The sequence below is a fragment of the Taurulus bubalis genome (assembly GCF_910589615.1).
Source record: "Taurulus bubalis genome assembly, chromosome: 4".
NCBI lineage: Eukaryota > Metazoa > Chordata > Actinopteri > Perciformes > Cottidae > Taurulus > Taurulus bubalis.
The window spans coordinates 18580120-18596771 of record NC_136592.1 but is presented as its reverse complement, the minus strand read 5'-3'; the positions used below and the strand labels follow the sequence as shown (position 1 = coordinate 18596771).

The following is a 16652-nucleotide window of genomic DNA, read 5'->3' as shown; positions in this document are numbered from 1 at the left end:
GAGCTCACACACACCAGCTGTACACAACACTGAGGTAGCCGCTCTGGCTAACTCATCATGTGGTTGCTTCATAATTCATTACAACAGCCTTCTAGAACTGTGAACAATGATATTTGATGCAGAGAGTGAGAAGATGGAGATAATAAAACAAATCCATGACGAAAAATTATGAGAAGAGGTCCATGTCCTCTTTGTGTCAAAATTCTACATATAACTGGGTTTTGCTTCACTGCTTGTATGCCGTGTGTATGCAATCTGAGTTATTGATTTATAGATCCCCTAAAGGTATAGGATATTAATGGTGACCTCTAAAGAAAAAGAGACAGGAAAAGAGAAAAAAAGTGCATGGAAAATGAAGGAATATGTGTGGAGGAGATATAACTAGATGATGTGATGTTCAGACAAACACACCTAATATTGATGAGTAAATGTCAACGTGATTAGTTTGAAGCACCATTCCTGCTCCACAACTTCACAATGTACATATTCAAATGCAAAACATGCATTACTACAGGCTTACTACACCCCGTGTAGTAAGCCTACATGTTTTGCAGACCATGTGGACAGTTAGGAAACAGAAACATAGAAAATGTTAGTTATCATTAAGTGCAGCATCAAAATAACCTTTTTCTAACTTTGCAATAATAAACAAGAAGGAATTGGGAAAGAGGGAGAGAGGGAGAGGTGAATAAGGGGGCAGTCATATTTATAGTAGTAATTACTAGCTGGAAAAATCATCAGCATTCATATCATCTTGAATTAAAAGGGTTACCTGCTGCATTTTAAGTATGTAGCATCTCAAATATTAAGAGTGTCTGAAAGAAAGAAAATGATAATAAAGCAGGAAAGGAGAAGGCAGGATGTCAAGTGAAAAGAGTAGCAGTGGAAGATACCGGTTTGAGAAGCGACAATTATACATTAATTATACAACTGTGGAAAAAATGCTTTAAAAACTACTTCTTGCTCACCGTCCTAACCTCTCCCTTTCTGCGTCTCCCCCCCATTCCTCCTTCATTAATCTACTCATGTCACATTTCTCTCATCTTCCTCATTCCTCTTATTCTCCTCCATCCTTGTTCTTTACGCTCCTCTCCCCATCCCCCTTTCCTCTGCTCTTCATCAGCTCGTTGCCTATTTCTTCAGAGAGGTGTAGGCCTACAGTCAGTGCTATCTGATGGTATAACCACGGGATGATGAAAGGATGAGGGAGTAAAGAGGAGATGGGGGATGGAGGGGTGGAGACAGAAAAAATGGTGTGGTGAGCAGAGATTGGGATGTGGAATCACAGATCAAAAACTTCTAATATCTGAAATGTCAGCTAAATAGGGAGGAGGGGGTAGGGGGGACCCACCCACTGACACAGTGATGGGAAACGCTTTTTTCATACCAGCGATGAGGGAATTTTATACCGCAGCTTTTAATGAAGTCCAGAGTTACAGATATTTCAATACTGCATTTAAATGAGGAATGAAGTAAGCAAAGAAGATGATGTCTCGATATTATTGCACTGTGTTTTCTGTTTATTGTTATGCACACTTAACCAAGTCAAATTCATTATATGTGTAACATACTTGGCAATAAGCAGTTCTGTTTAATACTGATTTGACAGCGTTTGGAGGATGTTAGGTGGTGGATCTTAGCACGAGCATGTTCACCTCCCTTGGTTGGCCCGAGCAGGGGTCGCTCTGCTTGTTTGCCTGTTACAGCTGAAAGTAGGACGCTAATTTCAGCTCAACAAGGTGGTTTATTTCTAAGTGATTGGCTGTGAGGGGAATGTCTAATTTGTATTATATGTTATTTTCTCCTCTTTCTTTTCACCTAGCACCCTCTTCTTCTTTCCCTTGTTCTCTTCCCTGCTCTGCTTTCTTATCCAAGGCAGGTGTTCCCTCACCTGTGAAACTAGCGGATGTCCTTGACTTACAAGGACAATACTGCACTGTGTGTGTGTGTGTGTGTGTGTGTGTGTGTGTGTGTGTGTGTGTGTGTGTGTGTGTGTGTGTGTGTGTGTGTGTATGTGTGTGTGTGTGTGTGTGTGGTGTGTACTTTATGAAAAACAGTACAACACACCGTTGTCTCCATCTGTCCCGTCACTCACACTCTCAAGTAGCCTGAAGCTAATGACATTTAATTGACTGATGAATGCACCTGAATACTCACGACACACACACACACACACACACACACACACACACACACACACACACACACACACACACACACACTAGGGCTGACCATTTATCAACTTACCACCTTCTTTAATGACTAAGTGAGTACTTGTGCATCAGTGCACATCGGTCACATTATCATTAAATGTACCATAATAAAGTTATAACATTATAAAGAGCTGTCGTTATTTGTCATTTAATTTATTTTCCTTGATGTTAATGTTTTTTCCCTGGAGGATAATATATATATTTTTTTTTTACATTTTATAGATGGTCACTACCCCTTCAGTTATTCTCAGGTGGCTCTGCTTGCCCATACATTGTTGCCCATACATTGTTAGTGTTAACTAGTGTTTTTGTGGGAGACTGTGGCTCAGTGGTGAGTAGGGTCGTCCTTCAATCAGAGGATTGGCGGTTCGATCCCCGGCTCCGCTAGCCCATCTCGATGTGTCCTTGAGCAATACACTTAACCCTAAATTGCTCCCGTAGCTGCGCCTACATTGTATGAATGGTTGATAATCCTGATGTGGCACCTTGCATGGTAGCTCCTCTCATCAGTGGCTGAATGATGTCATGTAGTGTTAAAGCGCTTTGAGTGGTTGGAAGACTAGAAAAGAGCAATACAAGTACGGGTCCATTTAGTGGCAACTTTATTTCCTTTAATAAGGAATGCCTCACCAACACTTACCACAAACTGGAATAACTGTAAAAATACTAAGCCAGGCTGTATTATTCCCATTATATAGTCTGAAAATAGAGCCAACATGAAATACCTTTAGGAGAGGAGAGCTGTTTGAAAATGACTTCACAAAATACATTCTCATAGCAATAAACGTGAAGATGTTTATTAAAACATTTCCCTCTATAAGTTGTGTGAATGTGGAGACACACACACACACACACACACACACACACACACACACACACACACACACACACACACCAGTAGGAGTCAATTAAAGGAGATCACCATTGTAATTACACTGTGTTAGATACACTGGCCTACTGGGACACGAGTGTTTGTGTGTTTGTCCGTCCTCCTTCTGTCATCTTCCCCTCCCACTCTTTTACTCTCTTTAACTCCACCTGGGGGCGTTTCCAGGGAGGGGCTCATTAAATCCTCAAGCCTCCTTTGGTCTTCCTAACTGAGAGCTGAAATACAGGCATTGTTTTGCCATGATGCTTTTAAGTGCACTACCAAATTTAATTAATGAATTCCAGAATAGAAAAACAAAATCTCTGAAATAGACTAACCAGAGAAAACATTTTTTTAAATTAATTATAGGGTTATCGTGTGTTATCAGTTAAGGACAGCCCAAGGTTTTATTAAGTGCTGGATAGCAGCGGTAGTTTGGTATAGGAGGGTCCTGAAATGACCAAATTCAGTCCCTCAAAATATAGAATACATTTGGCACATTTATTACATCTGTCAGGCTGCTCAGCCACACATGCTGGTTTTCACAAAGTGCAAAATAAACAGGGAACTTTGTCAGGTCATGGATTGAATAGGCTTCTTGGGTTTCATTGTGAACTGAGATATGAGAATATACTTCAGGTTTTGCCTGCTATATTTACTCTCTAACATATCTATTGCAACAGACTAATACTACATTAATAATCATGTTTATATGACTAATACTACACTAATAATCATGTTTACCTGACTTATATTACACTAATATTCATGTATACATGACTAATATTACACTAATAATCATGTTTACATGACTAATAATCATGTTTACCTAACTAATAATCATGTTTACCTGACTAATACTACACTAATATGCATGTTTACATGCCTAATACTACACTGATAATCATGTTTACATGCCTAATACGACACTGATAGTAATACTACACTAATAATCATCTAATATTTAATATTTCATCTAATTTTTTGTGTTTTTTTAACCTACAATGGCCCCAACACCCCATTTGTAGAATTAACTAATCTTTGACTTGAAATGACTTTGGCACAACCTGAATTAAAGTGTGATGGTGAACAGTCACTGTTCCATCTCCATGGCAGCATTGGCTACCAGCCAATGGGAAGAGAGCCAAGTAGTAAGGTGTACGTGTAAGTCTGTGTGAGAGGAGACTTGTTCGACCTTGATATGGTGAGTTTTGTGTTATTGTGGAGGCAAACACACACACACACACACACACACACACACACACACACACACACACACACACACACACACACACACACACACACACACACACACACACTACCCTACTGTAAACAAACACATACATGTGGAGAGGTTATCTTTCCTGGAGCAACATTATATTATCTACAAATGAAAAATGCACATAATAAACATTCTTTACAGACAATTGTATTGATGTTGTTTTACCATCAATCTTCCATTAAAGCAATACATATAAAAAAGTATAAATTATGAGTATTCAACTCAAGCTAAATGGGTATTGAACTCATTGAATCAATCACATGATTACATTCAACTACTACAGCTCCTATGAGTTGTTGGCACAAGTAAGTTCAAATCTTATGAGAGCTTCTCGTACACAAAAAGAGAGAGAAAAAAGATCTCTATTAAAATGAGCAGTAAAACTGTATGTAAATATTAGTTTTGAATATTAAAAAAGTGTCAGCATCAAAGACGGCTTTTCAGTTGAGGGTAGAGGAGGGAGAGAGGGAGGAAAGTGAGCAGTAAGCAAATTGTTTGACATTACAGAAAACAGCAACCGTGCAGATTCCACACTGATCTCTCTCTCTCTCTCTCCCTCCCTTTCCCTCTCTCCCTCTCTCCCTCTCTCTCCCTCTCTCTCTCTCTCTATTTTATAAAATAGGTAGAAACTATACATTTTCAATAAAGGAATGCTTTGCCGATTTTTAACCATCTTTGTAGTAATTTTACTGTGGATAGAATATGAAAATGAACAAGTCCCTCCATGTTTCCAGCACCCAAAGGCCCCGTCTAATGTTCAAACTACAGATTGTACTTCCGCATTTTTTGTAGGCCCACCCCCACCGCTCTGCTGCGCTCTTTAATCAAAACAACCACTAGAAGACCATGGCAGAAGGCACTCTAGATATGGATGAAAGCGATTATAATATTGTAATGCTGGAATCGGACATTTGGGCCTACTTTGGCCCAATGAGCCAGAATGCAGAGTGGAGGAATTATATGATGATGGAGGAGGAGGAGGCGGCGGTCCAGGCAGTGTCTTCTGAATCTATTGCTACAGAGGAAGGAGCACAAGTAAAGTGTCATGTTACACCCAAACTTTGGGCGACATATGGACAGTGGAGCGCTGGAGACCCAAAAAGAAACAACCAAAGCCAGCGGGGTAAAAAAAACAACGTCTGAGCAGAGCGAGGGAGTAATTTTCTGAAATGTCACCATACAGCAGTAACTGTGACCTTATCACTGAAAATAGTATCACACTTTGTCTCCTTAATTGCACTAATTAAACATGTGATAAGGGTGCAATGGCTTTCTGGAAGCTTGTCATCACCATGAGGTTGCCAGGCAACCAGCACAGACTTAAGGAGATCCCTACTCTCGGCCAAGAAAAGAGTTAACAGACATTGTTAGTTGATGCTTTGCAGAAACTCATTATGTATTTGGACAGAAATGATAGTTTACCGTCGAATTTATCTTTGTTTTGGGGTCTTTACAGGTGTGTGTGTGTGTGTGTGTGTGTGTGTGTGTGTGTACACACATCTTATTTGTGTTCCTGATGAGCTGCTGATGTTTAACAAGAGCACGCACAGCAGGAATGCCCATGAAGAAGGGGAGGGCTGAAACCACGTGTGATACCACTATAACGCTCTTATCTCTGCATCCACTGTGGGACAACAATTTAACGTATGGAACTCAGGCAGACACATTCAACTTGTGCTGGTCCCCGACTCTAAAATAATCCTCATAATAATGAGGTGCGACAAATAGGCTCTTTGGGTTTCCAAGTTTTGAAAGCACTTTAAATGATGGCAAAAACACAAATATCTCAAAACGCACACAGACAACTTGAAAGCTGGCGAGGTGCGCCTCACTGTCCCTGAATAGAACGGAGGGTTTAGCATTTGGCTGCGGTTTAAGAAGAGGAGACAGAGAGAGGAAGATGAGAGACAGATGAGAGGGAGAACGAGGGAATGAACCCTGAGGAACTCATTTATATTCAGGATGGAAATAAAAGGATTGATGGTTAAGCATCCCTCAGCTGAAAACTTTACAGCCTTCAGTGTCCTTGTTTCACAAGGCAGCGTTCATGGAAGCTTTACATAACTTGTTAATGACCTCAGAGAACAACAGCAGGACAGGGAGAGGAGATGTGTGGGTAAATGAGCTTACACTTGAACCTGTGAAAACATGGACACCTTTTCTGAAGCTTAGTGTGGCACGAGACTGACAGGCAAGTGTTTAGCACTGATCCTGTGTTCTGACCTCACTGTGGACGGAAAATGCAAAAGGAAAAATGTCACTGAAGTATCAAATTACTGCAACTAGCATTGGTCAAATATATTTAGTATATCATTATTGGCTTATAATATTAATTACAGTGAGATATAATTGTGATTCTCCTTATCAGGCAAATTAAACACTGAAAATACATCTGTTCTTTTAAATTGTGCATTGAAATACATACACAGAAAAATCAGGTTCTACTGTAATATTTTATGGTGCTAAATAAAGCATTTCAGCATGAATTAAAAACAAATGTATCTTGAGACTTGATCATAAACAGCATCTTTGCTTTATTTTCAGAATTTCTGGGGGGCAGAAATATTAATTATAACAAGGTTGATAAAGTGACTTTCATGGAGCTAAAAAAAACAGTGTTTTATTCTTTTGGACTGGGCATCCTGCTGCGATTTCTGCAAGAGTAAATAACACACACTCTTCAACAGACTAGATGAAAAAAAGAGTCTGGTAATTATTCTGGTAATATATAGTCATACAGGGAAAAAATAACAAATCTCCACTAAAGGAACACCGGCATCACAGGTATCTAGTTAAACATATCTAGTATCTGTCCACAACACATCTGCAAATCAGCAACCCCTAAAAAGGATTAAGAAGACTATCATTTAGGTTGACAATACAATCTTAAAGGCTAAAGCCAGTTTCAATCCCAAAAATATGCATCTTTGCCTGTACACAGTAAATGCCCAAATAAACCAATGCAAACACAACATTATTTTAGCAGACACCAAAACATAAGCTGTGAAATATAATAAATAAGTGCTGCTATCAGAGGCAAGCTGGCCATCTGGAGTAAGTGCACTTATCCCAATGGGCCAGTCTAACTGTTAAAAGATTAAAAATGTCCCATGCTGTTTGATCTTGCATTAGTCTGGCCAGCCGGCTCCAGACAGGTATATGTGTGTGTGTGTATGTGTGTGTTTTTAAAACTCATTACATCTCATAAGTTCATCTGTCCACCGAGTACAGATTTAAAATATGCATGTTGGAAATAGAAATACAATTTTGGCAAGCATTATACAAACATTATATGAATAATGGCACAGGCAGAATTTGTATATTGGAAATATGTATATGCTGGAAAGCTTCCTTTTCAATGCTCTAAGAAAACATGATATCCTACATACTGGAGCTAGGCACTATAATGTGAACAAATATATATGACCAAAAAGTAAGAACTGTTACAGAGTTGTTTAAATAGATTATCCTAGTTACAGTTTCCATCTCTCTACCTGTTGTGGTATATTTTATATGGTAAGTTATGTTTGTTAGCGTTGGGCAAAACGACAGAAGAACTTGTAAAAGGTTTGTAATATAAGGATTTGGATTACTACCTAATTCAAATTATAGATGTCAAATGTGAATGACAAAATTAGCCTCTAATGTCACACAAATTGTGCCATCAGTATTTGCAATAGAACAGTTAATATGGTGCTTTATTCACCGTTAGCCTGAGCCTTAATTCAACAGCCTTTATTTGTCCTTTGTAAGAAAACTGATAAAAGGATCATAGTGGGCTGAGCAATGATGAACTCAACGGCTAATATGGCAGATGATTCAACATGGTGGACGCTGCAGATTAAAGAATGTGATTTAAAGGGATTTCTTTATTTTATCTTAACTGGTTAGTAGTTAATGGAAAGACATACACTCCGTATTTATGTTTCAATATCTTTACAATTAAATGTTGGACCGTGTAATATACGACTAAGAAGGCAAAATCCATCGTCGGTATCTATTATACAGTCACAGTAAATCTATAATAATCCTACCATTGCTACAAGAGCCATGTTTAACCTTTTATCGCACAGCTGAGCTGTTTCCGACTCTTGTTCTTGTTAAGGGTCAGGAGAAAGTTCATGATCCGAGGTTGGAATACATGTGCAGACCGTTTCACCACAACAGTAGAGAGCAAATCTCTTCCCTGTCATAGTGTCGGCGTGAATTTGTGAGATAAAACTAGTTTAGGAATCACACTTCCTGGAACAACCCTCTGGAGGATATTCAGGAAATTAGGCAAAATACACAAACACTCACACTCTGCTATGTTATCAGCCTCCATCCCGGTTTCCATCCCTCTGAACCACCAAAGAACAGTAATTACTGTAAATGTTGGCGCGAAAGAGGAGAGAGCAGAGAAAGCGCGAGGGAGGATAAAGGAGACGACAGAGATAGTGGCTGTCGCAGCTGGAGCCAAAAGCTGTTCATTAAGCCAACCCCACCCCCAACTCACAAACACCACTACATAACACACATCAGAACATACTAACAACACGCATATAGGCTGTACATGCCTATCTCCTCCAACATATTGCTGCTCAAATCATTTTGAAGAATTAAACGACAAATCCAGATTTGTAATCAAAATCAAAGTCTATCCAAATCATTCCAAGCTTCTTCTTTTTTTCGCCATCTCTCATCTCCTCTTCTTTTCGCACTTATTCTTTCCTCACCCTGTCCCTTCTTTCTCCCCATGAGCCCACACACACGGAGCCAATATAAGTCAATTAAACAAATAGTTTTTATTCTCTCTTCCTATTATACTGTCTGTGACTGCATTCATGATGGACTTAAAGTCATTACACTAAGCTGTGTGTGTGTGTGTGTGTGTGTGTGTGTGTGTGTGTGTGTGTGTGTGTGTGTGTGTGTGTTTTTGCAAAGCTTAAACTAATTAGGTGGCGCTCATGGTACTGCCAGCAACAATGGCAGACCAGTGAAATGAGAGATAAGGCTGAACATACTAACACATACACATAAGGATTATTGTAACGACTTAACTCACCACTGACAGACACACACACATGCACCAAGATGCAGGAACATGCTAATGTAGGAGGGCAAAACATGCAAACACTACTTTTTTTTCTTCTTATGAAAATCTTTAGATTTTACTTATAAATCCTTTCATTTAAAAACTTGTATGTCATTTCCTATCTCCCTCTTTTCTTGACTTCTTCCTCCCTTATTCAGAACAAAAAGTTAGTTGTACTTCTGCATTTGATGTACTTTCTCCCACATAAAGAAATTGGAAGTTGATAACATTTCCATTCGTTAAGGTACGTCTGCATCTCATTTAGCTGCTCAACAGATGGCCAATAAATATAAAGGAAAGCCAGGAGAATAAATTACTCCTACACACACACACACAAACACTCGCACATCCACAACACACATCTGTACACACAGATAATTACACCTACATACATATATACACAAGTTATATTATAACAAGCCAGACACACAAACACACAGACAATTATAACAACCACAAAATGAGAGTCATCACACACACACAGAAAATTACACCTACACACATACACACACACTCTCATTTCTGCTCGTATAATTGAAGCCAAAACAGTTTTCAGCAGGGGTGTAAATTTATTGGCTGCACACTCACACATGACATCAGGTAGTTGTGTGTGTACGTGTGCAGCCTATCTGTGATAAATTGTTTCTATACATAGGTAATAAACAATACAACATACTTTTCCATAGGGAGCCACCTTGCTTCCAGCATGGTCAGATGAGACGTGTGTGTGTGTGTGTGTGTGTGTGTGTGTTCCCCAAGAGCCCCTTACAGCCTCAAACACAAAGAACCATAAATACAGCTACTTCAAACCAGTTTGTACTCCCTCTTCCTATTCTTCATCCACTTGTTTCCTCCTTTTCACTTTCCATATTCTTCTTCCCACTCCCTTTTTACTGTATCCTCTATTTCTCTGGTATTGCCCATTTTCCATCATTGGCCTTTATTCTTTCCCTAACCCTCTGTTTCTCTAATTTAACCTTCAGTCTTCCGTTGTGAGACTTCTCCCTCTGCACTCCCACATTCATTTTTCTCTTATCCTCACTCTTCTCTTCCACTTTTCTTCTGTTCCTTCACATCTCATCCTGTTCCTCCTACAACACTTTCTGTTATTCACATATTTAAGATTCACAAAATGTAAATGCCGGCATTGGCCTGTCATACAACTATGTCAAAAAAATATTTATAACTCTCATATCAAAAGCTACAGTTTAAGAGATTTGAACTCAGAGTGAATGACAAGAAGGAATGTCAGTGAAGTAGAGAAGTGATAGTCAGGCAGGAGACAGAAAATGAGTCTGAGAGAGCAAGACAGAGGAGCAGGTTTAGAGCAGATGGTGTGTGTGTGTGTGTGTGTGTGTGTGTGTGTGTGTGTGTGTGTGTGTGTGTGTGTGTGTGTGTTTAATTGGGTAACATGACATGTAAGGGCTGTCTGTGAAAAATGGGTCTCAATGCAGCAAGGGCGGAATGCAGCATAACAATACGTTTTCACATGCACTCAGACTGTTGCAGACACACGCAAATACACATACAGTTTATGATAGGAAGGATCCATAAACGTATATGCATGTAGGATTACTGTTACTGTAAGCAAACATTGACAAGTAAAAATGCTATATTAAAAAGGTGCACTGTGTATATACACACGTTCCAAACAAATGGCGGGCAGCGTTTCATACCCATACAATTTAAATGTATAGTCATTGGTTTAACAAAAAAAAGGTCATCTGCCATCTAAAAGCAGGGCAACAATACGCAAAATGTTACCAAACTCAGCGAGTCGGTTAAAATAACACTGCTAATTGTCATGTGCGGCGTCGGCCTAAAGTTTACGATTGCCATCTTTGTGTTTACTGTGCCAATAACCAGGAGCTTTATGATCTGTTTACACTTTGATAGTGTGTTTATGGACTTGGGTCTGGGGTGGCAGACAAATTGGTCTGCTTCGCTTGGCAGGGAGCACGTGGCGGCTCCAGGAGAAAGAGCCTCAGTTAGCAGCGGCGGTGGCGGCTCCGATTCAGCCGACAGCCGAAGTCACAGCGGCATGGTGGAGCGCTGGTTCTAATCTGTGCAACAACAGCAACAGAACGTTTACTGATCCAGCGTACTAGGGGCAGTCCCCCTGGATCAGACTGCCTGGATTTGCACTTCTGGCTGAAATCAAGCGACCTGCTAACGGAAAGTCTGTCTGTCTCCTGCAGTTGACGCAACATTTACGTCTGGCAAACTACAAACTAGTCTCCTTACGGCTGAGAAAAAGAGGAGTGGTGCGAGTCCTTTTCTAATTTTTGCCACTTTGAATTGAATTGAATAAACAAACTATCAAACCACGCACAGATCATGGCTATGGTATTGACAAGACCTCGAGACACATCTACTTCTTCGTCCTCTCATGTTGGACTGAGGGCAGACTGGGCTGGACAGTGACTCCCTCTCGCCATGAGGAGCACGTGGTATTACAAGCAGGTTAGCATGCTCATTGCAGTAGATATCTCTGCAACGCAATACAGCGGCATCAAAGACATAACATCAACACTGTAACCTCTTCACATTTGGTTTACAATGTTAGTTCACTTTTTCAACCAAAATGCTGTCCAGATCTTATGCATTGCATCTTTAAACACATACCCACCCACCCACCCACTCACACACACACACACACACACACACACACACACACACACACACACACACACACACACACACACACACACACACACACACACACACACACACACACACACACACACACACACACACACACTCCAGAGAGGGGAAGTTGCTTGAGGGAAGCAATAAAATGTGCCGCAGCCAGATCTCATCTGACCGAAACCTGGTGCAGGCACACACCCACCCCTCTGCAGTCTATCTGCATCACATAGCTGCACAGTGCTACATGCGCACACAGACACAGACACAGATACACAGACACACACACACACACACACACACACACACACACACACACACACACACACACACACACACACACACACACACACACACACCCTCCCTCCCTCCCTCGTGGCTTCCCTTGGGTATAATAAGAGCAGTAATGATGCTGTGCCATTACTTCATTGTGTGTGTCTGTGTGCATGCATGTATGTGTTTGTGTAACACTATTCGTGTTCTGTAGAGGGAGTAGATATTAGCATAAAGGAAGGCTTTATATAGCTCCAAAAACTCCCCCACTGTAAGAGACCCCAGCACGTGCACATCGCGTACACGAACGCACACATTTATCGTAATTACCTATTTTGTTAAGCACACTGAACATTCCAAGTAAACTCCTAATTTGTTATGTACTGGAGACATTGAAGGGAGAACATAATGGGAGGAGAGAGAGGAGAAAGAAAGAGAAAACAATTAAAAGAGCTGCAAATGTAGAGTGGAAGAGGAAAGAAACATGGAACGAGATTTAAGGACAGAGAGACACGTAAGGACAAAGGACAGAGGCAGTTAGAGCAGATGAGAGAGAAACAGAAAACAATACACAGCAGCAGGAGAAAGCCAAGAGGATAAAGACAGAGAGGAAGCATAATGAAGGACTTCTCCACTCCTTAATGTCCAATACAGGATGCTTTCCATGAAATCACAGTGCCCCCTGTTGGCTTTCTTGAAAACTTGTACTTGTTATAGGTTTTTACTGGTGGTTTACTCAGATAGGTGTCTCTACATACTACTATTTGTATGCGCGTGTGTGTGTGTGTGTGTGTTTACGCGCGCGCGTGTGTGTGTGAGTGTGAGAGAACAGCACACTATCAGATACATGAAAATCATGCTTTCTGTGTCATCTCTTCGTCCTATGTGATACACAGTTTATAATATATCGGAATAGTATTAAGAAGGTGGTCGCTATTTCTGAATATAGGAATTAACAAGATAATTACACACTTCAATTAAATCCATATGCTCACATCACATATGTGATATGATACACCTGCATGGTGCAATGCTTTAATGCCTGTAGCAATTAGGTAAACAGGTGTTTACAAAGATGACTCAAATGACAGCCACTTCCTTCACAAACAAGCTGACGAATGTAAACACACATCAATGCACAAGAGAAAAAAAGAGGGCTTCAGCGTAATACAAGACTGTTTGGTAAAATATAAAGCCAGATTTTCTTCTTTGTCAAGGCGTTTCTGCGTTACATTATAAATTATTCCATTATGGGAGATAATTCATAGCTCACCTATACTGCAGCTGAAGAGTTATAAATGTCAAGTGTGGTGTCGTGTATGATCCAGATAATATTTCCCATATTAATATAGTGATTTAATGGCTCTGAATCAGAGCTCTTTCAAAAATAAAATATCCTCCTTAGAATGTTGCCGAAGCAACAGTTATATGTAAACCAGATATCTGATGAACAACTACTGCTGCTGCAACTACTGCTGCAACTACAGCTGCTGCTGCTGCTGCTGCTGCTGCTGCTACTGCTGCAACTACTGCTGCTGCAGTATAAATCAATGACAAAATAAAGCAATGCAGATCATGATATATCCATGAAATAAAAGAATAGAGAGGATACATCATGATCTGCATTGCTTTATTTTAAGTGGTTAATTGAAAGGTAATGAGACCGGGAAGCAGTCACACTTCCTGTGGTCTCCGTGTTGCATTTCCATAGCTGCTGAAGTAACATGGTTCTTTCACAATGCGCTCAAAAAGTGATTTGAAGGTTTTTAGCTAAAATCTACGACGTACATCAATACAATAAAAAACAAGACAGCGTGAAATAGAGTGAAAGAGGAAGAGACTGAATCAGAGGGTGAGACGGAAACCTATGGTGTGTCATCAGCTTAAACATAATTTCCGAGCCACGACATCGTATAGTATTTAGTAACAGTATATATTCAGTATAAAGACTGCAGACATTGTTACATTAACTGCTGAATTATTAAAGTTGTTTTTGATGTGTATCACCTAGTGACAATTTATGTCAACTGAAAAATTCATTTTCAGAGTGACTTTCATAAGGTTGCTTACCCAGCCCTCCAATTTCTGTTTACATTGCCTGTTCTGATACACTTTGAACATGTCCTGCTCCTTTTAAGTCTCTCTATCTAAGCGACTTCCTCCTCTCTTCTCCCTCCCTCATCTCTCTCTGTTCCCTGCTCGTTTTTCTCTCATAATCTTCGTCCCTCTCTACTTCTCTACAATCCACACAGTGTTGTTTGCTCTTCATCTCCTTCAGATTGGAGCAGAATTCCCATCGGTATCTTGAACCGCATTTAAATCAGCAGTTTTCCAGTTTTCCCAGCTTCACAATCCAATCCCACGCACACAAACACACACATTCATATCCCATCTCAGATATTACTCTCTCTCTCTCGCTTACCTTCTCACTCCACCACCTCCATAATTCTTAATACATTATGCATAAACATAGAAACACACACACACACACACACAAATATGTTTATGTGTTTGAGAAATTAATTTCTCCAGAACTGCAGAGATTCTGCTGTCACATGAAAGAGTCAGCAGTAACACCCTGTCCACCCTTAAGCAGATTGTAAGTGCCAAAGTTTGTGGTTTATCACATAATGTTAAACGCAAATGTCAGTATTGTGTAGACGTTTGGTCAGAAACCAAAGTAATTAAAATTTGGACCTAATGATGATGGTTGAAAAATCAGAGTATCACCAGTTACTTATAACACTATTATTACAATCCTGTGGGGAACATGAATGTCTGTACCAACATTCATGGCAATACATCCAGTATTTATTAAAATATGTTAGCATGGATCAAAGTGTGGAAAGTGTAGAACATCCACGCAACATAGTTTATGTTTAGTTTACACACACTTTCAATGATTGTAACGGGGCAAACTAAATTAACACACGCACACACACACGTTGGAATGCAAACACCTTGGAGCCATACAATCTCAAAGGGGAGTCACACAAGCTAACAGAGGTAGGGTAAAATTCAGACCTCCTTGCATACATAATGATTTGCGGTTTAAATTCTAGTGAAGGCAGCTGGTGTGTTTTAAAGGAATAAAACACACATGCGCGCACACACACACACACACACACACAATCACAGATGCTGGGAAGAGCTGAGACATATGTTGGGGTCCATCCAAACGCAGCAGGGGATGCTAAAAGCATCAAACTGTTGCTTGTATTTGTCGTTTTGTGCACAGGTCGAGTAAGCATGTTTGTACTTGTGTGTGCATGAAAGTGCCACAGTGCACATGTGTCAATGTACAATATACACAAATGCGAGTTTATATTGTGTTATGTAGTATAGTGTTTAAAAGCATTTAGCTCACCTTTGCAATAAGGCTGAAGGGTTCTCGGCAGGAAGGTGGCAGTGCTGATGTCACTTCCTGTGCCAGGTAAGGTACTTCCTGTTGTAGATATAGCTCTAACATGGATGCCAGCTGAGCCAGACCTTGTTTCTTGTGCTCAGACATCGAACTTAGGTCTGTAAAAAAATATATATAAAATCAAAACTGAGTTGTATACCTCCATCAACCAGTCATGCAGTTGACATCCATGTCTGTCCAAAATGTCTTTATTTCATAATTTAATCCGATTAGACGTTTTGTGTGAAATTGTCATAATTAGCAATTAGAGTTATGGCCAAAAACAAGTTTTGAGAGGTCACGGTGAACTTTGATCACCCAATTCTAATCAGGTCCTCCTTGAGTCCAGGTCAATATTTGTGCCATAGTCTCAAGCAGATGACCCGAAAACATGGCCACAGCCGTCACCGGCGTGGAAGCACAAAGATCTGTCTGTCCCTGTGAGCTTCTGTCTGTCTAGAGATGGATTTCGCTTTGACGCACACACACGCACACGCACACACACACACACACACACACACTTACGTGACTCATGCTCCTCCAAAGTGTAGAGCTCCTCACTACTGCTCTTAGATGGACTTAACTAGAAAGAAAAAGAAAAGTGGGTATTAGCACGTTATTATAGTTTCACAGAAGTATTTATCTGCAATTGTTACACATGATGTGTCACACTTACTGAAGCATATTGTTGCTGTTGAATAAAGTCCTTTAAAATCGGAGAAAAGCAGCTTTGTTTTGTTGCACAGATTTTCTTAATATATGCACAGATTTTCAGGGGAGCAAGACCAAGTGGAATTTTCATAAACCAACTTCGGTGCTTTTAATACGTTAGCGGAAGTAAAGTCATGAATAATCCCAAAAATCTGAAGTTACAAAGTTTCCATGAACAAATA

General features: G+C 40.1%; 1 protein-coding gene across 1 annotated transcript in view; it reads right to left on the bottom strand.

The window, feature by feature from the left end:
- smyd3 (SET and MYND domain containing 3) overlaps positions 1–16652 on the bottom strand; it is a gene marked incomplete at its 5' end in the record, with an annotated part of 66758 nt that overhangs the window by 33558 nt on the left and 16548 nt on the right. The window contains 2 exons of the mRNA XM_079216424.1: positions 15724–15878; positions 16285–16342. Coding sequence (XP_079072550.1) covers positions 15724–15878; positions 16285–16342 — 213 coding nt within the window. The remainder of the gene's footprint in view (positions 1–15723; positions 15879–16284; positions 16343–16652) is intronic.